Below are 24,952 nucleotides of genomic sequence, written 5' to 3' on the forward strand. Positions count from 1 at the left end.
GAGACCACACTTCAAGAACCACTAAGTTTAGACTACAGGTGACTCTTGAATAACGTGCCACACCCCATCCTGCCACAGGTGTGGTGTCAGAGGCACTGTCCCCTGTGCATCACTTTTGGATCCCCCAAAAATAGCTTACTATTGGATTAACACCTATTTTGTATATGTATATACTGTATTCTTACAATAAAGGAAGGTGGAAAATACATTTTTTCAACTTATCACAAATTTCCAGAAGATTTTCCAATGTCTTTATTGAAAAAAATCTGTGTATAAAAATGGACCCATGCAGTTCAAGCCCATATTGTTCAAGGGTCAACTTTATACTGTATGTTATCTTAACTACTACCACACTGAGCTTTAACAGTTCCCTAAGTGCTACACATGCTTTTTTGCCAGGCTTTTTGTTAAATCTTGATTTTAGGCTGTCTCAAATCCCTTCTACAAACAGGCATGGAGGGGAAGGGAGACAGACATGTATACTCAAAATAACTAGCCTCTCAGGTAACTATAGCAAAGTTTAAAGTAGGCATCCTTCTAAACTGTATGTGTGCTAATAAGCAGGACTCTATAACTGGTGTGCACCTACTGGGGTCTCTATTACGTAAAAATGAATACAGGACGCCAAAAGAAATGTAGTTCAACTAGGCAAGACACAACCTATTATTTATACTGTAAACTTTTTTCGGAGCAGGTAGAGAAAGTCCTATTCATTCATCTTTACTTAGTTTCTAATAGGTTGCCTGGCAAATAGGCACGAATAAATTCTGGGGGGAAAAAAGACACGCTGACAAAATGCAACAGCTTATTCTTAAAGAGAGACCAGTAGAAGAAACATGTTTATTTTCATGTTAAAAAGTACTGCAGTATCACATACTGAAATAGTAACTGATGTGGTAAGGATTCTGGATGATTCTTTTATTTTCTGCATTAATCAATTATTACCCAATTATAGACAAAAGATACCCAATGATACAATATCCAGCCAGACCCATAAATATTAAAAGAATATTCTTTCTTTATTGAGGCTTCAAGTATTTTAAGGACCAGGTTATGGCAAAAAAGTGGAGAGAACCTGACTCTGAGAACTGGCTGGCTTTACATACCTTCAGTGTCCAAGTCCACAGCCAGGTTCTGGAAGATGTCCATGTGAGCCGAATGGGTGATCGTGCTCATTGAAGGTGTGCTGCCCTTGTTGTGGATGTGTGCGATGGCCTGAGTCCCTACATAGAGCACCAGTGCATTGATGAGCTGGAGGTTATAGCGATTGCCAGGCTCGTTAGAGACCTAAACGAATAAAACATAAAGCTCCTGACTTACTGAGAGAACTGATTTAGGCGCCAATATTTCCAACACCTTTTTATGCCTTCATAGAAAAGCTGAACTGCTCTCAAAATTCTTCTTAATTTAAATTTTAGAAATTTGCTGTATGTGAGGTTATTTCACAAATACACAACTGCCTAAGGGGGTATATGTCAACAACAGGAACACAATTTCCCTTAGGATGTCAAAGATTTAACAGGTATCAGTACAAAAGTAAAACTTTTGAAAAGTCAAAATTTGTACTGTCTTAATTATATAGAAGATTTGGAAAAGGCTGTGTGGTTCCTTGGGTGGAAAAGTAATACAACTTCAAGTCATTTACTATACACCAAATTAAACCAGAATCTTACTCATTTAGAATAATCTTGGGAGAATTGACAGGGAATGATTATCAGCAGTCTATTACAGAAAATCAGCCCATTTACTGACGACCTCTTCCAAGACTATAGCTTTGTTGTCACTAGTAAAATGTGTAATCCAGTTGATCTCATCCAACCATCAGAAATGACAATATGTTTTAAAATCTTTAAATCAGGTTGAAAAGACTCAAGTTCTAAGCAGGCCCTGCACAAAGTGCTTTCTAGGAGAGGCACAGCTGAGAATTTAAGGCAAACCTGTAGGTTGCTGCGCAGATCAGACAGAAAAGTGACTGGTGACCGAGTTTTAAGATAGGAATCCAAATCCTTTTTGAACTGAGGTGGCATCACTCCAGTAAAATTGGTGAGAATACGGGGTGCAATGTTAATTTCACTCAACATATCCACCTGCCACAAACAAATACAAGAATCACAACCAGAAGCTTTTGTAGGAGTTAAGAGTAAATTACATCTATGCTAGGAAAGTGGTAGGATTGTTTTTCCAAAACTACAGACATAAATGTCTTGAGGAGTAGAGCTGCTACTTTTTACTAATCAATCTTTAGAAGAATCTATATGCAAAATGATAGGAATCCCTTATTCTGTAATATACTATCTTTCTAAACTAAGGATAGGTACCTTTTGAGAAGAGGTCTAGTTTGTACCAGTAATCATTTTTTTCCAGGGCTTGTTTCAGAAAAAAAACAGTACAAAATGAGATTTCTCACTCACCAGGGGCCCTAGACTTTTGAAAAGTCGCCCAGCAGAACAAAACATCATACTTGCTATTTTTTTTTTAAATACATGTGAAAAGAAAAAATACAAAATATGTAAAAATTACAGTAGCCACGTCAGGGTGATGTGATTTTAAGCGGTCCCTTGTCATTCACTTTGACAGTTTAAACAAAGCACAAGTACACACATTACAAAACACCTGTGAAATATGGGCATTACAAAGTTGTGCTTATTGTGCAATTCTCTGATATGGGGGCCACCCAACAAAATGGCCCAACACCTAGGTTGAGAGTCTGTAAATAAAGCTAAATTTAATACCAAAATTAACCAAAAACAGCAACTTGACAAATACTGTAAACCAAAATTCTGAAGTGATTATCATACCCTACATTATCAGGCTTAGTAACATGATTGCTTCTCCCAAAGAGCACTCTTACCTGAAAAAAAAACATCTATGTGTGTATGCTGGGGAGAAGGGGATTAAATAGCCCACTTGCCAGAGAAATGACTGAAATATTAAAACACGACTTTCTTTTCCTTGGACTGTGCCAAATCTTACCTTCAGATTAGGAGTGAATGGGTCTGGGAGCCTCATGTTTCTTGGGAAGGCACTCAGGATCAGATTTCTTAGCTGGATACAATTAGGTGGGATCACATCACAGAATCCATAATGGTAATCACAAAGGAACTCAGGGAAATCATGCAAAAGAACCAGCAGCACTCTTAGAGTGCCCTATTTTTAAAAGAAGAAAAACATTGGCTGTTTCCATACTAAGAAAACAGGAGTAACATTTTTGCTATTATGAATTCAACTCAAGTAAAAAAGGCAAAAATGTACTTCAATAACAAACTTATAGGTTTTAGTCAACATCAACAATATCACAAGTGATTTTTCAGAATATTTACATCTAGAAACCATGAAAAACTAGGCATCAGGAATAGACAGCCTTAAATGCATATGCTAGAAAAGGCTGGACAAAACAACAAATAAAAGTGATGTAAGCTGCTATCTTCAGACATTGGAAAAAGAACAGCTAGTGAAAACCAAAGTAGAAGAAAAAGAGCAGATTAAACTTTTTTAAAAGTGGGGGAGAAGGGAGGCACAAACAAACCTATATTAATCTTTGAAAAGATTAATAAAATCCATAAAACCTACCAAGACTGATGGAGGAAATATAATACCATCAGGAATGAAAAAGGAATTATCATTATACATCCTACAGACAAGCTAAATAGTTAAATATTAAACAATTTCATGCTAAATAACGTGACAATTCAGATAAAGTACACAAACTACTTGAAAAATACAAATTACCAAAACCAAACAAAAAAGGAAAATCCGAATAGTCCTTTATTATAGTAAGTTAAATATGTTGATAAAATCCTTCCCACAAAAAGGGAACCCTCCAACATTGTTGGTGGGAATGTAAATTGGTGCAGCCATTGCACAAATCCAAGTATGGAGGTTCCTCAAAAAACTAAAAGTACCATACAACCCAGTAATACGACTTCTAGAAATTTATCCAAATAAAACAAAAGCCCTGATTCAAAAAGATATATGCACCCCTGTGCTACTGCCACATTATTTACAACAGCCAAGATATGGAATCAACCAGTGTCCATCAGTAGATGAATGGATAAAGACAAGTTGGTATATATACACTGTGGAATATTATTCAGCCATAAGAAAGAAAGAAATCCTGCCATTTGCAACAACATGGATGAACCTAGAGGGTATTATACTAAGTGAAATAAGCCTGACAAAGAAAGACAAATTCCATATAAATTCACTTATTTGTGGAATATAAAAACAAAACAGGCGCTCCTCTCTTTGAGGTCGCTCACACTTCCTAAGTGTGTAACCTTTTAATCTTAAACTCTTTCTCTCCAACCTTTCAGGGCATTCCTCTCTCTCTGAGGTCGCCTGCACTTCTTTCTAAGCAACTTAAAATAAAATTTTTACTCTGCTTCACTACTGTGTCTCTGCCCTTCAATTCTGTCGCAGTGGGGACAAGAACCGAGTAAAATACACAATGCCTCTCCCCCAACATATTTGGTGCCGTGCCTCGGATGGATTTCCATCCCTGTTAAGCCAAACCGACCTCTCCCACCAGCATATTTGGTGCTGTGCAACTCACATGGATTTCCAACCCCCGGTAAGCCACATGTGTCTCACCTCTTGGCTGGAGGCACTCACATTCACTCACTCACTATCTACCTCTTCTCTGGGAATCCTTCCCTTCCTCCTCTTTCTCTGGAGGACCAAAAACAGCTGCACTATGGGCATGAGTCAAGCAATAAAGGCCCCAGGGCGCTCGCCAAAAGACTCCCATGACAGGATAAGTTGGTCGTGGATTGGGGAAGATTGCATTAGGCACCCTGCTGCCTGCAAGACAATGTCCACACAACGTAGGCACACTATAAAAGCACCCACTTCTAATCTTGCAGCAAGTCCCCATGCAAGGTTCAGTATGTCCACACAGAGACTTCCTTTTCTGTGTTCTCAGATTTCTCCTACTCGCTGCATTTTTTTTCCTTCCCTTTTCCAAGCTTTTTGTGTTATCGCCTGGTCAGTTAATTGGGGCAAACCCCAAAGGACCCCTATCTCATGATCTCCTTGGCCATGAGATGTCCACCAAACCCAGCTGGAGGCAGTACCCACTTGTGCTTGCCTTGCGGAGATCCCCTCCCTAGGAGACAGGTCATGATTGGGTCCTAGGGAATGTCACCCAGAGCAACCAGATTACTCCCTTTACTCTCTTCTTCAACAGCTCCTTGCAAGAGCTAAGAGACTTATCACTTGCCTCTATTCTATGACCCTTGTCCCTTTTGTACTAAGTTCTTTCTGTCATCATGTCTGCTCTATTTTCCATTTAGAGGGAAACAGACTTTTACTCTGATGGGATCTGCAGGTCTCACCTAACTCTGACCTCCCATTTAGGATTCACCTCTCTGGCCTAGCTTGCGGCCTGCAGGAGCGCCACAGCCTATGGCCAAAATCTCTTTCTCAGCACAGCAGGGTTTTTTCCCCCTCACAGCTGCAGGCCTCAGTCCTGAGATGATCTTTCATAACCAGTTTGGTAGACTCCCCAGGGACCTTGACCTCCCCTAAGGTACCCTGAGGCGGCTCTCAGATCTCCGGGAGGCAGGCCTGGCCAGAACACTTCTTTATGCCTTTTGCTGACCTAAAAGCTCAGTTAAACGCTGCTGTTCTTCCTTTCTTCCACCCTTATCCTGGCAGCACCTGTAATTACTACTAAAACCTTAACCAATTAAGACTCAGCAAATATAAAGACCAAAGTTTTCTTGAAGATCTTTACCCTACAATCCTATTCTCCCATTTTCTCTGCCCTTGCACTTCATTCACTGTTCTCCTCTCATAAGCCTTCCCCCTCACCTGATTATTACAAGTCAGCTTTCTAGCTATTTGCCTAGCTTGGTTGAGCCTCCTTCAGGCTCCCATACGACCTCAGGACTCTGACCTTGTTGTCAGCCTTTGTCAACATCCCCCACCTGTGGTAAGCCTCCTTTAATCCTTCGCTAGGAAGCCCGAGACTCAGTCTTCCATATCCATATCCCACTCGGAGACATCTGACTTGTAATAATAGGTCCTGGGCAGCCAGCTGTGCTAAGACCTCTGGGATAGACCCTAGGACGTTGGGCTCTCTAATCTATTCCTTATGACTACAGTCTTCTGTCCTGCTCTCAGAGACCTCCAGGACAGGAAGAGTTTAATTTTCTTTCTTCTTAGATGAGTCACACTGTCCAGGCTGCATTCCCTCCCACTGATCCTAATTCAACCCTGAGACTCTCAAACTGTAAGTGGGTGGGCAGTTGAGCAGAGGTCCCTTATATTCAGGCTTGCTTCTCTCTCAGAAGCCAGAAAGAACTCTACCAAGCTTGCAAACTTGATACAGTCCTCTCCTTACTCCTCTCCCTACTTTACTTATGACCCAATGTCAGCTTACAACTAAACTTAGCTGAGCAAAAGAGTTAATTAAAGAGGCTTGTAAGTCTACTAGTAGCCTTCACTTGTCTGATACTAAGTTTCCCGTTAGAAAGACTGCTGTTTCCTCAGTAGATCCTAACTCAAGTTATAATGATGAAGATGGTCTGTAGAAAAAAACCTCTTCTCATGTGCATATGTGCATAAAGACAGGCCTAAAGAATGCTAGCGTAACAGTTTACAACAGCTTACTCTTGTGCTTAATGTCTCAGTAATATGTTTGCTTACTCAAGAAGACAAAATCTTAATATTAAAAGAGCTAAGTTCTGCTAAGAACTTATGTGACCTTCTGTATCTGCCTTTAAAATCCTTTATTGTCACTGGTTAAATGAATAACTAAATATTGTTTCTTAATGACTTATAATGTTATTTTAAGCAATTGCCTTAAAAACTTTCTTCACAAAAACAAATTCAAAACGTACTTTTCCCTCTACTTAACTCCAAGATTTTCCAGAGGTCAGTAAATTTCCTCCTCATACAGGAAACCGTTTTAGCTAACTCATCTTATACATTTAATATGTAATTACTTGGGAACCACTGTCGAATGATACTAAACTTTAGATGATTAAACTGTTACACATTACAGAAATAACCAAATTTTGTCAACTGTGTTAACCATAGCCACTTCTAAATCTTTTATCATTTATAATTGCTGTTTTATTCCAAAACTAGTAAAAAACCTAGATTCAAGCAAAGCAAAAATTAATTAGAGGGTGGGGGCGGAAGATGGCGGCGTGAGTAGAGCAGCGGAAATCTCCTCCCAAAACAACATATATCTATGAAAATATAACAAAGACAACCCTTCCTAGAATAAAGACCAGAGGACACAGGACAATATCCAGACCACATCCGCACCTGAGAGAACCCAGCGCCTCGCGAAGGGGGTAAGATACAAGCCCCGGCCCCGCGGGAGCCGAGCGCCCCTCCCCCCAGCTCCCGGCGGGAGAAGAGCAGGCAGAGCGGGAGGGAGACGGAGCCCAGGACTGCCGAACACCCAGCCCCCGCCATCCGGGCCAGAGTGCAGGGCCCTCGATACTGGGAAAACAGGGCAGCAAGAACAGTGAGCAGGCACTGGAGGCTGGGCGCCAGAGGACATAAGAAAAGCGCGCGACCATTTTTTTTTGCTTTTTTGCTGTTTTGTTTTGGCAAGCGCTTTTTGGAAGTCTTAAAGGGATAGGGACCCCAATACTAGGGAAACAGGGCAGAAAGACCGGTGAGCAGAGGCCTGAGGCTGGCACCGCAGAATAAAGAAAAACGAAAGAACACCTTTTTTTTTTTTTTTTTTAATGAAAAACTTTTTTTTTTTTTTTAATTAAAAAAAATTTTTTTTCTTTTTTTTTTGGTGGGCGTTGTTTTGTTTCAGCGGGTGCTTTTTGGAAGTCTTAAAGGGGCAGGGCGGGTCACTTAATCCAGAGGTAGGGAATCCGGGATCTCTGGGCACCCTAACCCCTGGGCTGCAGGGAGCAGGGAGGCCCCTTACGGAGATAAATAGCCTCCCAGCCGCTCCTGCTCCAGCGCGACTCCACCATTTTGGAGTAGCTGCCCGAGCCAGGCACGCCCACAGCAAGAGCGGAGAATAACTCCACAGCAGCCGGGCAGGAAGCAGAAACCCTGTCTGCGCGCAGCTGCGCAGCACAAGCCACTAGAGGCCGCTGTTCTCCCAGGAGAGGAGGGCCACAAACCAACAAGACAGGAAGTCCTTCCAGCCGTCACTCGTCCCAGTTCTGCAGACTATTCCTATCACCATGAAAAGGCAAAGCTACAGGCAGACAAAGATCACAGAGACAACACCAGAGAAGGAGACAGACCTAACCAGTCTCCCTGAAAAAGAATTCAAAATAAGAATCATAAACATGCTGACAGAGATGCAGAGAAATACGCAAGAGAAATGGGATGAAGTCCGGAAGGAGATCACAGATGCCAGAAAGGAGATCGCAGAAATGAAACAAACTCTGGAAGGGTTTATAAGCAGAATGGATAGAATGCAAGAGGCCATTGATGGAATTGAAATCAGAGAACAGGAACGCATAGAAGCTGACAGAGAGAGAGACAAAAGGATCTCCAGGAATGAAACAATATTAAGAGAACTGTGTGACCAATCCAAAAGGAACAATATCCGTATTATAGGGGTCCCAGAAGAAGAAGAGAGAGGCAAAGAGATGGAAAGTATCTTAGAAGAAATAATTGCTGAAAACTTCCCCACACTGGAGGAGGAAGTAATCGAACAGACCATGGAAATACACAGAACCCCCAACAGAAAGGATCCAAGAAGGGCAACACCAAGACACATAATAATTAAAATGGCAAAGATCAAGGACAAGGAAAGAGTGTTAAAGGCAGCTAGAGAGAAAAAGGTCACCTATAAAGGGAAACCCATCAGGCTAACGTCAGATTTCTCAACAGAAACCCTACAGGCCAGAAGAGAATGGCATGATATATTTAATACAATGAAACAGAAGGGCCTTGAACCAAGGATACTGTATCCAGCACGACTATCATTCAAATATGACGGTGGGATTAAACAATTCCCAGACAAACAAAAGCTGAGGGAATTTGCTTTCCACAAACCACCTCTACAGAACATCTTACAGGGACTGCTCTAGATGGGAGCACTCCTAGAAAGAGCACAGCACAAAACACCCAACATATGAAGAATCGAGGAGGAGGAACAAGAAGGGAGAGAAGAAAAGAATCTCCAGACAGTGTATATAACAGCTCAATAAGCGAGCCAAGTTAGGCAGTAAGATACTAAAGAGGCTAACCTTGAACCTTTGGTAACCACGAATTTAAAGCCTGCAATGTCAATAAGTACATATCTTTCAATAGTCACCCTAAATGTTAATGGGTTGAATACACCAATCAAAAGACACAGAGTAACAGAATGGATAAAAAAGCAAGACCCATCTATATGCTGCTTACAAGAAACTCACCTCAAACCCAAAGACATGCACAGACTAAAAGTCAAGGGATGGAAAAACATATTTCAAGCAAACAACAGTGAGAAGAAAGCAGGGGTTGCACTACTATTATCAGACAAAATAGACTTCAAAACAAAGAAAGTAACAAGAGATAAAGAAGGACACTACATAATGATAAAGGGCTCAGTCAAACAAGAGGATATAACCATTCTAAACATATATGCACCCAACACAGGAGCACCAGCATATGTGAAACAAATACTAACAGAACTAAAGGGGGATATAGACTGCAATGCATTCATTCTAGGAGACTTCAACACACCCCCCACTCACCCCAAAGGACAGATCCACTGGGCAGAAAATAAGTAAGGACACGGAAGCACTGAACAACACAGTAGAGCAGATGGACCTAATAGACATCTATAGAACTCTACATCCAAAAGCAGCGGGATATACATTCTTCTCAAGTGCACATGGAACATTCTCCAGAATAGACCACATACTAGGACACAAAAAGAGCCTCAGAAAATTCCAAAAGATTGAAATCCTACCAACCAACTTTTCAGACCACAAAGGCATAAAACTAGAAATAAACTGTACAAAGAAAGCAAAGAGGCTCACAAACACATGGAGGCTTAACAACACGCTCCTAAATAATCAATGGATCAATGACCAAATCAAAATGGAGATCCAGCAATATATGGAAACAAATGACAACAACAACACTAAGCCCCAACTTCTGTGAGACACAGCAAAAGCAGTCTCAAGAGGAAAGTATATAGCAATCCAAGCGTATTTAAAAAAGGAAGAGCAATCCCAAATGAATGGTCTAATGTCACAATTATCGAAATTGGAAAAAGAAGAACAGATGAGGCCTAAGGTCAGCAGAAGGAGGGACATAATAAAGATCAGAGAAGAAATAAATAAAATTGAGAAGAATAAAACAATAGCAAAAATCAATGAAACCAAGAGCTGGTTCTTCGAGAAAATAGACAAAATAGATAAGCCTCTAGCCAGACTTATTAAGAAGAAAAGAGAGTCAACACAAATCAACAGTATCAGAAACGAGAAAGGAAAAATCACGACGGACCCCACGGAAATGCAAAGAATTATTGGAGAATACTATGAAAACCTATATGCTAACAAGCTGGGAAACCTAGGAGAAATGGACAACTTCCTAGAAAAATATAACCTTCCAAGATTGACCCAGGAAGAAACAGAAAATCTAAACAGACCAATTACCAGCAACGAAATTGAAGCGGTAATCAAAAAACTACCAAAGAACAAAACCCCCGGGCCAGATGGATTTACCTCGGAATTTTATCAGACATACAGGGAAGACATAATACCCATTCTCCTTAAAGTTTTCCTAAAAATAGAGGAGGAGGGGATACTCCCAAACTCATTCTATGAAGCTAACATCACCCTAATACCAAAACCAGACAAAGACCCCACCAAAAAAGAAAACTACAGACCAATATCCCTGATGAACATAGATGCAAAAATACTCAACAAAATACTAGCAAACCGAATTCAAAAATACATCAAAAGGATCATACACCATGACCAAGTGGGACTCATCCCAGGGATGCAAGGATGGTACAACATTCGAAAGTCCATCAATATCATCCACCACATCAACAAAAAGAAAGACAAAAACCACATGATCATCTCCATAGATGCTGAAAAAGCATTTGACAAAGTTCAACATCCATTCATGTTAAAAACTCTCAGCAAAATGGGAATAGAGGGCAAGTACCTCAACATAATAAAGGCCATCTATGAAAAACCCACAGCCAACATTATATTGAACAGCGAGAAGCTGAAAGCATTTCCGCTGAGATCGGGAACTAGACAGGGATGCCCACTCTCTCCACTGTTATTTAACATAGTACTGGAGGTCCTAGCCACGGCAATCAGACAAAATAAAGAAATACAAGGAATCCAGATTGGTAAAGAAGAAGTTAAACTGTCACTATTTGCAGATGACATGATACTGTACATAAAAAACCCTAAAGACTCCACCCCAAAACTACTAGAACTGATATCGGAATACAGCAAAGTTGCAGGATACAAAATCAACACACAGAAATCTGTGGCTTTCCTATATACTAACAATGAACCAACAGAAAGAGAAATCAGGAAAACAACTCCATTCACAATTGCATCAAAAAAAATAAAATACCTAGGAATAAACCTAACCAAAGAAGTGAAAGACTTATACTCTGAAAACTACATGTCACTCTTAAGAGAAATTAAAGGGGACACTAACAGATGGAAACTCATCCCATGCTCGTGGCTAGGAAGAATTAATATCGTTAAAATGGCCATCCTGCCCAAAGCAATATACAGATTTGATGCAATCCCTATGAAACTACCAGCAACATTCTTCAATGAACTGGAACAAATAATTCAAAAATTCATATGGAAACACCAAAGACCCCGAATAGCCAAAGCAATCCTGAGAAAGAAGAATAAAGTAGGGGGGATCTCACTCCCCAACTTCAAGCTCTACTATAAAGCCATAGTAATCAAGACAATTTGGTACTGGCACAAGAGCAGAGCCACAGACCAATGGAACAGACTAGAGAATCCAGACATTAACCCAGACATATATGGTCAATTAATATTTGATAAAGGAGCCATGGACATACAATGGCGAAATGATAGTCTCTTCAACAGGTGGTGCTGGCAAAACTGGACAGCTACATGTAGGAGAATGAAACTGGACCATTGTCTAACCCCATATACAAAAGTAAACTCAAAATGGATCAAAGACCTGAATGTAAGCCATGAAACCATTAAACTCTTGGAAGAAAACATAGGCGAAAACCTCTTAGACATAAACATGAGTGACCTCTTCTTGAACATATCTCCCCGGGCAAGGAAAACAACAGCAAAAATGAGTAAGTGGGACTATATTAAGCTGAAAAGCTTCTGTACAGCAAAAGACACCATCAATAGAACAAGAAGGATCCCTACAGTATGGGAGAATATATTTGAAAATGACACATCCGATAAAGGCTTGACGTCCAGAATATATAAGGAGCTCTCACGCCTCAACAAACAAAAAACAAATAACCCAATTAAAAAATGGGCAGAGGAACTGAACAGACAGTTCTCCAAAAAAGAAATACAGATGGCCAACAGACACATGAAAAGATGCTCCACATCGCTAATTATCAGAGAAATGCAAATTAAAACTACAATGAGGTATCACCTCACACCAGTAAGGATGGCTGCCATCCAAAAGACAAACAACAACAAATGTTGGCGAGGCTGTGGAGAAAGGGGAACCCTCCTACACTGCTGGTGGGAATGTAAGTTAGTTCAACCATTGTGGAAAGCAGTATGGAGGTACATCAAAATGCTCAAAACAGACTTACCATTTGACCCAGGAATTCCACTCCTAGGAATTTACCCTAAGAACGCAGCAATCAAGTTTGAGAAAGACAGATGCACCCCTATGTTTATTGCAGCACTATTTACAATAGCCAAGAATTGGAAGCAACCTAAATGTCCATCAATAGATGAATGGATAAAGAAGATGTGGTACATATACACAATGGAATACTACTCAGCCATAAGAAAAGGGCAAATCCAATCATTTGCAGCAACATGGATGGAGCTGGAGGGTATTATCCTCAGTGAAACAAGCCAAGCGGAGAAAGAGAAATACCAAATGATTTCACTTATCTGTGGAATATAAGAACAAAGGAAAAACTGAAGGAACAAAACAGCAGCAGAATCACAGAACTCAAGAATGGACTAACAGGTACCAAAGGGAAAGGGACTGGGGAGGATGGGTGGGTAGGGAGGGATAAGGGGGGGAGAAGTAGAGGGGTATTAAGATTAACATGCATGGGGGGGTAGGAGAAAAGGGAGGGCTGTACAACACAGAGAAGGCAAGTAGTGATTCTACAACATTTTGCTATGGTGATGGACAGTGACTGTAAAGGGGTTTATAGGGGAGACCTGGTATAGGGGAGAGCCTAGTTAACATAATATTCGTCATGTAAGTGTAGATTAGTGATACCAAAAACAAAGCAAAAAAAAAAAAAAAAAAAAAAGGGCAGTTCCTGTGTGGTAACCTCCAACGAGTTCTACACAAGGGTATAAAGGGCATATAAAAGTGTAGGCAAAGGGTCTGTTTGCGTTTATACAAAGGATCAAAGCCTAATTGGCAAACCCGAAAATGAACTAAGATACAATGTGAAAAAGAACTTCCAACATCTGCACTCTCGGGAAGACTCATGCCAGAAGATGATCATCAAAAAACACCAACAAAGATCCACGCACTGCTACAGCTGTAGATGCACTCATCCCACCAGTTCCTGGACTTGCCATGGGAATGAGGAAGGAGATATCTAAGCTGGCCTGTGCATACAGTAAAACAACAAATTTGACTGGATCTATACTGTTGGAACTCAACCAAGAATTTGGAGAAGTGCAAATTGTAGCGCTCCAAACTCTTACAACTACAGACTATTTACTGTTAAAAGAACATATGGCATGTGAACAGTCCCCAGGAATGGGTTGTTTTAATTTGTCTGATTTCTCTCAGACTGTTCAAGTTCAGTTGGACAATATCCACCATATCATAGATGAGTTTTCACAAATGCCTAAGGTGCCTTAATGGTTTTCTTGGTTTCACTGGAGATGGCTGGTAATTACAGATATGCTTTGGTTATGTAACTATACTCCTATTATGTTAATGTGTGTGCGCAATTTAAGTAGTAGCTTAAAACCTATATAGGCTGAAGTTACTCTACAAGAAGATATGTCAAAGAAATAATCAATCTTCCCATGTTTTCTTCCGCCTGCTACTTCTATAGCTTTTCTTCTTCCTTCCTAATTACAACCCTTAAATAGAATTCGTGCCTCATATCAAATTTACCGAGTATCCTAACTCCTCCAAGTGGTAAAGATACCTCAAGACAAATGCTGGGCATAGAAGCCACAGGGCATAAATATGCAAAGAAGTAAAAAGCTAACCTTTTCAAACAATAAGGCTTCCCTCTCACTTACGAACTTCACATTTCCCTGTATGGCCCCGGAAGATGACTGGTTAGCCAGAGACGGGTAAGATTCCTCAAGGGAGGAACAACCTAAGACAGGCACAGTCGCAGGGGGGCCATCAGGTGAGAAATTGGGGATCAACAGAGGTGAGGCTTAGAACCTCACCCCCCCCCCCCCGTTCTGAGAGAAATCTTCTGCATACGTGGATGTTTTATTGCCCTGGTCTAGCTTGGATTAACACATAGTCTACAGGCACACACCTGATCATCTACATTTGCTCTCTTACAACACTAAACTATGTTTTCTACCTTTATCTTGTATCTACCTACCACTTCAGCATTTTATTAAAAATAATAATAATAAAGAGAGAAATGTGGTATCCACATATAAATCAAGTATAAAAACCAAATGAGTATTCATATTTGAACTGACTGTTTAGAGTTCATAATGCATGAGCAAAACCGAAAGTTTCTGTGATGACTGCCCTTGTACTGTTCACTATGTAACTTATTCATTATGTAAGAATTTGTTCTCCATGTAAGAACTTGTTTGTTATGCCTCAGAAGATTGGAGACTGACGAAAATTAGGCTTGGGGTGGATTAATGATTGTGCATTGAGCACTGACTCCCCTATACAGAATTTTATTGTCGTTAACAACCATTTGATCAATAAATATGAGAGATGCCCTCACAAAAAAAAAAAAAAAAAGGACAGACTTCCAATGGTAAAATAAATAAGTAACTGGGACGTAATGTATAGCATAAGGAATATAGTCAAGATATTGTAACAGCTTGGTAGGGTGATAGCTGGAACCTAGAATTATGTATATAAATGTTCTACCACTGTGTTGTACACTTGAAACTAATGTAATGTAATACTGTGCGTCAACTACCCTTCAATAAAAAATAATTATTTAAAAAAAAAAAAAATTAATTACCTAATACTGAGTAAACTGAAGAGGGTAATTTTAATTTTCATGACGTTTTGTTTCAAATGTTGCTAATCTCTTAAACAGAAAAAGGGTGTTTTAAACTTTTTCTTAATCTAGCTTACAAGAGTTTAGTAAACTATACTTTTAAAGCAGAATTGAAGCATTTATCTTTTTCTATCTGATCCCTCCAGAATTTAGAAACTCTCAGTAACTATTTTCATATTTTATGGCAATATTATTATTTGTGTAAGTTCAATAAGAATCTTCTCTCCTTGTAAGAGAAAACAATTGAAAACACTGGTTATTACCAAGGCTTTGACTGGAATCTCATATTTGAGACATATGCATAGACTCAGATATGACCAGACAACTTTAAGGAACTAAGATTGACTTTATGGAGCCAACAAAGCCCCTTGAAGAACTGACCTGGTACCTTGCTTTCAGGGTTCCCAGCAGCCTTACCAGGTGAGTAAGGAAGGTCATTTCCTGGCAGGTGCAGAAACCTCAAAATATCTTGGGAACTTTGGGAAGAGAGAAATTCATCCAAATCTACAGGTACTGCAGGCAAAACCTGATGGCAAGTCTGGCTTGGGCTCCTGGCCTAGAGAGGCCTTTAAAAGCTCAATCTGAAATTCCTTATGAAAAGTTCCAACAAAGCACATTTAGAAGATCCTATGTGATCAATTTCTCTTGTTGCTGCACTTATGCAAACAATCAAGCCAAGTGTTCTAAAGCTAAACTTATTTTAATATGGGTACCTCTAATAAAAATGAGGGTAACTGTAGAGAGAAAAGGATTGCTTCAATAATGCAGCTTTATCTGTACTAGGTTCTAAATACTAGTCTTTGTGAAATAAACTAAATCCTAAATTCTAGTTTCCTCAAATAGCTATGACACTCCAAATGTTCCCAGTTTTCTCCCATCTCAATCTTACTATTCCCAATCCTCATATTTAGCCATGCATTCTTAATCTCCTTGTCAAGTTTGTTCTTCCAGAATGCAAAGTCCAACTCCAGAGGTTGCTCAGACAAGGATTTCAACCTGTCTCTGACAAGCAGTGAGTGAAGAAACTAGCTGATCAAGTCTCTCATTCATTAGAGGCTCTCAGAATCATAAAGTGTTCAGTTCCACTTTTAGAACTGGGTATCCTGGCTACTACCCTTTGCTAAACTCCTAATGCTTTTACTAGCCCCAGTGGGTAAACAATGCTTACTAAACCTCTTAACTAAATTGATTTCTTCCAGATTACAGTCACTTGAGATTCAAGTTGTGTTGTCCTGAAAAATTCAAGCCCTTAACAACTGGTAAGTTGGCCAACTTACTGAGGCCAGTGCTTATCAGAATATGCCACATCTATACATAAGTTCCAACTGGCTTTAAGATAATTTGGACTCACTCAGGTTATAGCCTGACCCATCAGAAGACATGCCTCTCTATAGCACAGGGATTCAAGTCGTCATCAAAGTTTGGAAAGATGGGTCACCCCAATCTCAATTGCAGCCTATTTGGGAAGGGCCCTATCCTGTCCTTATGTCTACCCCCTAAGCTGTCAAGGTCCCTAAAGTCGCCAGCTGGATCCATCATTCTTGTGTAAAGTGGTGCAAAAATCCAGCAGTGCAAAATCATAAGACCCAAGAATCCAGCAACTGTGAGCCTATAGAAAATCTAAATATCTGTTCAAGTGACAGCCACCTAAGATAAGTGCTCCATAACTCCAGTTCCCTTAACTCTTTCTGGACATCCTTGTGAGAGTGATTTCCTATTCATTTCCTATGCTATTGTGAAACCCCTTTCCTTTAGCCAGTAATATTTCTGCCCTTGTTAGGTTTAAACTGTAAAAAGAAAATGGCCTTAAACATGCCATCATTACTATTATTAACCCTCACCTTATTAGTTCCTCACCTGGCTAAACCAAATCTTCAAATCCCTCACAGGGTGGGTGTGGCCCTGGCTAGCACCTTTTATCCCCCTCCTTGAGTAATAGTATTAGCTCTCATATTCAGACCGTGCTTACTTAACCTAAACCAATTTGCGTCTTCTTGCCTAGAAGCAATCAAACTGCAGATGTTCCTAAGACAAGGAATCCAACCTGTACCCTCCAATGACAACAACACCTCCACCTTCATAGGACCACTTGACAGATACCCCTTGCCTCAGCAAACAGCAAGCAGCTAAAACCCCTAACTGGGTGCCCTTACTGTCCTAATCCCCACCATCCCAACAGTCAGCAAGCACAGGGACCCAAATACCCTCACAAGCAGGAAGCAGCCAGAGTGGTCATCGCCCCTCACCATAATGATTTGGGTCCCTGCTGCTTGAGGGAGGAATGTTATGCAGGAAAACAGATATGAGCAGGGTGGAAAGAGAACAAGGTCAGTAAAACCCACTACAAAGGACTCAGAGTTAACCAGTTAAAAGTAGAAAGCCAGAAAAGACTCAGAGTTAAACTTAATCAGTTAAGCTTGAAAGGTCAAGAGCAACTTGGCCTTGAAGGTTTGAATATTCCCCAGATAAAGAAAAGTTTCTGAGCACAGCCCATGTCTTCACTGTGTCAATTAGATCATTATAAGATTTACTCTAGCCTGCTGAAAGGCCCACATTTAAACAGTATAATGACAGGGAGATCCCACCTTAAAGCCAAAATTGCATTTTGAAAAAAACTGAGGAAGTTTAAGAAGATTCTTCTTTTTTTTCCTTGGTATGGTTAATGTACAATTGCTTTAACAACATTATGGTTACTACAGTCCCCCTATTATCAAGTCCCCACCACATACCCCTTTACAGTCACTGTCCATAAGCGTAGTAAAATGATACAGAATCACTACTTTTCTTCTCTGTATATACTGCGTTTCCCGTGTTCCTGCTCCTGCTACATAATGTGTGCTATTAGTAATGCTCCTTTTTCCCCCCCTTATCCCTCCCTTCTCACCCAACCTCCCTAGTCCCTTTCCCTTGGTAACTGTTAGTCCATTCTTGGGTTCTGTGAGTCTGCTGCTGTTTTGTTCCTTCAGTTTTTGCTTTGTTCTTATACTCCACAGATGAGTGAAATCATTTGATACTTGACTTTCTCAGCCTGGCTTTTTTCACTGAGCATAATACCCTCTATCTCCATCCATGTTGTTGCAAATGGTAGGATTTGTTTTCTTCTTATGGCTGAATAATATTCCACTGTGTATATGGACCACATCTTCTTTATCCATTCATCTACAGATAGACACTTAGGTTGTTTCCATTAGTTGGCTATTGTAAATAGTGCTGCGATAAACAAAGGGGTGCATATGTCTTTTTTCAAACTGGGCTCCTGCATTCTTAGGGTAAATTCCTAGGAGTGGCATTCCTGGGTCAAATGGTATTTCTATTTTGAGCTTTTTGAGGAACCTCCATACTGCTTTCCACAATGGTTGAATGAGTTTACATTCCCACCAGCAGTGTAGGAAGGTTCCCCTTTCTCCACATTCTTGCCAACATTTGTTGTTATTTGTCTTTTGGGTGTTGGCTATCCTAACTTGTGTGAGGTGATATCTCATTGCGGTTTTAATTTGCATTTCTCTGATGATTAGTGATGTGGAGCATCTTTTCATGTGCCTGTTGGCCATATGAATTTCTTCTTTGGAGAACTGTCTGTTCAGCTCCTCTGCCCATTTTTTAATTGGCTTATTTGCTTTTTGTTTGTTAAGGAGCATGAGCTCTTTATATAATTTGGATGTCAACCCCTGATCAGATATGTCATTTATGAATATATTCTCCCATACTGTAGGATGCCTTTTTGTTCTGTTGATGGTGTCCTTTGCTGTACAGAAGCTTCTCAGCTTGATATAGTCCCACTTGTTCATTTTTGCTTTTGTTTCCCTTGCCCGAGGAGATGTTCAAGAATAAGTTGCTCATGTTTATGTCCAGAAGATTTCTGACTGTTTTTTTCTAAGAGTTTTATGGTTTCATGGCTTACATTCAGGTCTTTGATCCATTTTGAGTTTACTTTTGTTTATGGGGTTAGACAGAAATCCAGTTTCATTCTCTTACATGTAGCTGTCCAGTTTTGCCAACACCAGCTGAAGAGGCTGTCATTTCCCCATTATATCCATGGCTCCTTTATCATATATTAATTGACCATATATGCCTGGGTTTATATCTGGGCTCTCTATTCTGTTCCACTGGTCTATCAGTCTGTTCTTGTGCCAGTACCAAATTGCCTTGATTACGGTGGCTTTGTAGTACAGCTTGAAGCCAGGGAGCATAATCCGCCCCACACACCCCGCTTTAGTCTTCCTTCTCAGGATTGCTTTGGCTATGCAGGGTCTTTTGTGGTTCCATATGACTTTTACAACTATTTGCTCTAGTTCATTGAAGATTGCTGTAGGTATTTTAATAGGGATTGCATTGACTCTGTAGATTGCTTTAGTATTTTATTCTTTTTGATGCAATTGTGAATGGAATTGTTTTCCTGATTTCTCTTTCTGCTAGTTCATCGTTAGTGTATAGGGATGCAACAGATTTCTGTGCATTAATTTTGTATCCCGCAACTTTGCCTAATTCAGATATTAGATCTAGTAGTTTTAGAGTGGAGGGGATTCTTTAGGATTTTTTATGTACAATATGTCACCTCCAAGCACGGACAAGTTTAACTTCTTCCTTGCCAATTTGAATGCCTTTTATTTCTTTGTGTTGTCTGATTGCCATGGCAAGAACCTCCAGAACTATGTTGAATAAAAGTGGGGAGAGTGGTCATCCTTGTCTTGTTCCCGATCTTTAAGGAAAAGCTTTCAGCTTCTCGCTGTTAAGTATAATGTTGGCTGTGGGTTTGTCATATATGGCCTTTATTATGTTGAGGTACTTGCCCTCTATGCCCATTTTGTTGAGAGTTTTTATCACGAATGGATCTTGAATTTTGCCAAATGCTTTTTAAACATCTATGGAGATGATCATGTCTTTTTGTCCTTATTGTTGATGTAGTGGCTAATGTTGATGGATTTTCGAATGTTGTACCCTCCTTCCATCCCTGGGATGAATCCCATTTGATCATGATGGATGATCTTTTTGATGTATTTTTGAATTCGGTTTGCTAATATTCTGTTGAGTATTAGTTCATCTATGCTCATCAGGGGTATTGGTAATTTTCTTTTTTTGTAGTGTCTTTGCCTGGTTTTGGTATTAATAGTGATGTTGGCCTCGTGGAATGAGTCTGGAAGTATTCCCTTCTCTTCTACTTTTTAGAAAACTCTAAGGAGGATGGGTATTAGGTCTTCACTAAATGTTTGATAAAATTCAGCAGTAAAACTATCTGTTCCAGGGGTTTTGTTCTTAGGTAGTTTTTGATTACCAATTCAATTTCTTTGCTGGTGATTGGTCGATTCAGATTTTCTGTTACTTCCTGGGTCAGCCTTGGAAGGTTCTATATTTCTAGAAAGTTGTCCATTTCTTCTAGGTTATCAAGTTTGTTACCATATGATTTTTCATAGTATTCTCTCATAATTCTTTCTATTTCTGTGGTGTTCATAGTGCTTTTTCCTTTCTCATTTCTGATTCTGTTTATGTGTGCAAACTCTCTTTTTTTCTTGATAAGTCTGGCTAGGGGTTTATCTATTTTGTTTATTTTCTCAAAGAACAAGCTCCTGCTTTCATTGATTCTTTCTATTATTTTACTCTTCTCGATTTTATTTCTGCTTTAATCTTTATTATGTCCCTCCTTCTACTGACTTTGGGTCTCATTTGTTCTTCCTTTTCTAGTTTCATTAACTCTGAGTTTCGACTGTTCATTTGGGATTGTTCTTCTTTCCTGAGGTATGCCTGTATTACAATATATTTCTCTCTTAGCAGGGCCTTCGCTGCGTTCCACAAATTTTGTGTTCTTGAATTACTGTTGTCATTTGTCTCCATATATTGCTTGATCTCTGTCTTATTTAGAAGCATGTTGTTAAGCCTCCAAGTGTCTGTGGGCTTCTTTGTTTTTTCTTTGTGTAATTTATTTCTAGTTTCATACTTTTGTCATCTGAGAAGCTGGTTGGTACAATTTCAATCTTTTTGAATTTACTGAGGTACTTTATGTGGCCCAGGATATGATCTATTCTTCAAAATGTTCCATGTGCACTTGAGAAGAATGTGTTTTCTGTTGCTTTTGGATGGAGTGTTCTGTAAATGTCCATTAGGTCCATCTGTTCTAGTACGTTGTTCACTGCCTCTGTTTCTCCACTTATTTTGTCTGGTTGATCTTTCCTCTGGACTGAGTGATGTGTTGAAGTCTCCTAAAATGAATGCATTGCATTCTATTTCCCCTGTATTTGTTTCACATATGTAGGTGATCCTGTGTTTGGTGCATAGTTATTTATAATAGTTATATCCTCTTGTTGGAGTAACCCCTTTGTCATTATGTAATGTCCTTCTTTGTCTCTTGTTACTTTCTTTGTTTTGAAGTCTATTTTGTCTGATACAAGTACTGCAACTCCTGCTTTTTTCTCCCTATTAGTTTTGCATGAAATATCTTTTTCCATTCCTTTACTTTCAGTCTGTGTATGTCTTTGGGTTTGAAGTGAGTCTCTTGTAGGCAGCATGTAGATGAGTCTTCTTTTTTTATGCATTCAGTAAATCATGTCTTTTGATTGTTGCTTTTAGACCATTTACATTGATGGTGATTATCGACAGGTATGTACTTATTACCACTGCAGGGTTTAGATTTGTGGTTACCAAAGGTTAAAGGGTAATTCCCCTACTATCTAACAGTCTAATTTAACTCACTTTGTATGCTATTACAAACACAACCTAAAGGTTCTTCTTTTTTTACCTCCTTTTTCTTCTTCCTCCATTCTTTGTATGTTGTGAATCATATTCTGTACTCTTTGTCTATCCCTTGAGTGACATTTATTTAGCCTTAGGAATACTTCCATCTATAGGAGTCCCTCCAAAATGCACTGTAGAGATGGTTTGTGGGAGATAAATTGTCTCAACTTTTGCTTATCTGGAAATTGTTTAATCCCTCCTTCAAATTTAAATAACCTTGCCAGGTACAGTATTCTTGGTTCCAGGCCCTTCTGCTTCATTTCATTAAATATATCATGCCACTCCCTTCTGGCCTGTAAGGTTTCTGTTGAGAAGTCTGATGATAGCCTGATTGGTTTTCCGTTGTGGGTGATCTTTTTTCTTTCTCTAGCGGCTTTTAACAGTCTGTCTTTATCCCTGCTCTTTGCCATTTTAATTATTATATGTCTTGATGTTGTCTTCCTTGGGTCTCTTGTGTTGGGAGATCTGTGCACCTCCATGGCTTGAGATACTATCTCCTTCCCCTAATTGGGGAAGTTTTCAGCAATTACCTCCACAATGACACTTTCTATCCCTTTTTCTCTCTTCTTCTCCTGGTACTCCTATAATGCAAATATTTTTCTATTTGGATTGGTCACACAGTTCTCTCAATATTCTTTCATTCTTAGAGATTCTTTTTTCTCTCTGTGCCTCAGCTTCTTTGTATTCCTTTTCTCTAATTTCTACCCCATTTACCATCTCTTCTACTACATCTAATCTGCTTTTAAATCCCTCCATTGTATGTTTCATTTAAGATAGAATTTCTTAATGATTCAATCTCCGACTTAAATTCATTCCTGAGTTCTTGAATATTTTTCTGTACCTCCATACGCATGTTTATAATTTTTATTTTGAACTCTTTTAGGAAGATTGGTGAGTTCAGTTTCATTTGGGGCTTTTTCTGGGGCTTGTGAGATTTTAGTCTGAACCATGTTCTTTTGACATTTCATAATTCTGTGTTGTGCCCACTAGTGACCAGAAGCTCCAGTCTCTGGAGCTGATCAGCCCCTAGAGTGAGGTTGGAGGTTGTAGGGGAGCGGAGCTGGTGCCTGGGGGGAGGAAAGGTCTGTTTCCTGATTCCCGTCTGCAGTGCCTGTCCCCAGTATCAGAGCCAGTGGGCCAAGCACACAGGTGTAAGCCTCTGTCCTTGGCTTCTCTAGCTGTTGTAGGCGGGGCCTCCCTCTGGCTGGCCTGACGTTAGCCCAGTGACTGCCGGTTTGCAAGCCAGTGCTGTCAGGCCATGAGGAAGGATCAGCAGGCTGCATGTCACAGGTGGAAGCCTCGGAGCTGAGCAGGCAGCCAGGGGGATGGGGTGCCTAAAGCTCCCCAAAGTTCCCAACCAGCTGGGCAGAGTGCACCCAGACAACCTTGTCCAGCTCTCCCTTCTCCCATGCAGCAAGCTCCGTGCCAACCCCATCCCTTCAGCAGCCCTCTCGCTACTAGGAAGCCTCTCAGACTGCCTGTCTTTCTTCTGACACAGAGCGGCCGTATGTGGATCCTGTCCTCTACAAACAGCCGGAATGCCAGTCTCTCAAGCACTCCGCCTGTCCGAGCTCCCCAATGTCCAGAGCACCACACAGTATAGGTTTCTACTCACAAAGCAAATCTCCTTGACTAGCTGTTCAGCAGTCCCAGGATTTCACCCTCTTCCCGCTCCAATTCTCTTCCTCCCGCCAGTGAGCTGGGGTGGGGGAAGGGCTTGGGTCCCGCCAGATTAAGGCTTTCCTACATTACCCTGTTTCTTGAGGTCTGCTCTGTTTGTGAGGTCTGTATGCAGTCTGGTTCAGCCTTCTTTCTTGTTGCTGTTTTAGGGTTAGTTGTATTAATTAACTATATTTTTGTACTGTTTGGGGTTTTGGGAAGAGTTCTCCATCTCACCTCTCACGCTGACAGTCTTGATTAATAAGCTAATTTTGCAGAATTACCTAGAGGACTGACTGATAAGAAACTTAATGTCTTGGACTACATCAAACTAAAAAGCTTCAGTACGGCAAGGGACACCATCAATAGAACAAAAAGGCATCCTACAGTACGGGAGAATATATTTGTAAATGACATATCCAACAAGGGGTTAACATTCAAAATATATAAAGAACTCACACGCCTCAACAACCAAAAAGCAAATAACCCGATTAGAAAATGGGCGGAGGATATGAAGAGAGAATTCCCCAAGAAATTCAGATGGCCAACAGATATATGAAAAGATGCTTCACATCACTAATCATTAGGGAAATGCAAATTAAAACCACAATGAGATATCATCTCACACCAATAAGGATGGCCAGCATCGAAAAGACTAAGAACAACAACTGCTGGCAAGGATGAGGAGAAAGGAGAACCCTCCTACACTGCTGGTGGGAATGTAAGCTACTTCAGCCATTGTGGAAAGCAGCATGGAGGTTCCTCAAAAAACTAAAAATAGAAATACCATTTGACCTGGGAATCCCACTCCTTGGAATTTACTCAAATACAAGTTCTCAGATTCAAAAAGACATATGCACCCCTATGTTTATCGCAGCACTATTTACAATAGTCAAGATATGGAAGCAACCTAAGTGTCCATTAGTAGATGAATGGATAAAGAAGATGTGTTACATATACACAATGGAATACTATTCAGCCATAAGAAACAAAGAAATGCTACCATTTGCAACAACATGGATGGAGCTGGAGGACATTATGTATGCTCAGTGAATAAGCCAAGCAGAGAAAGACAAGTGCCAAATGATTTCCCTCATTTGTGGAGTGTAACAACGAAGCAAAACTGAAGGAACAAAATAGCAGCAGACTCCAAGACTCCAAGAAGGAACTAGTGGTTACCAAAGGGGAGGGGTGTGGGAGGGCAGGTGGGGAGGGAGGGAGAAGGGGATTTAG

The 24,952-nt window shown here is 40.2% G+C and overlaps 1 protein-coding gene across 9 annotated transcripts in view; it reads right to left on the reverse strand.

Annotated features, from left to right (window-relative positions):
* Nucleotides 1–24,952, reverse strand: part of CNOT1 (CCR4-NOT transcription complex subunit 1) — a 154,158-nt gene that overhangs the window by 2,704 nt on the left and 126,502 nt on the right. For all 9 annotated transcript variants that reach the window (XM_057493550.1, XM_057493551.1, XM_036897937.2 and 6 more), the window contains exons 44-46: nt 2,974–3,147; nt 1,938–2,087; nt 1,107–1,287 (exon numbers count right to left, since the gene is read on the reverse strand). In XM_057493550.1, the coding sequence (XP_057349533.1) occupies nt 1,107–1,287; nt 1,938–2,087; nt 2,974–3,147 (505 nt within the window). The remainder of the gene's footprint in view (nt 1–1,106; nt 1,288–1,937; nt 2,088–2,973; nt 3,148–24,952) is intronic.

Source organism: Manis pentadactyla, chromosome 15 (genome assembly GCF_030020395.1).
Source record: "Manis pentadactyla isolate mManPen7 chromosome 15, mManPen7.hap1, whole genome shotgun sequence".
NCBI lineage: Eukaryota > Metazoa > Chordata > Mammalia > Pholidota > Manidae > Manis > Manis pentadactyla.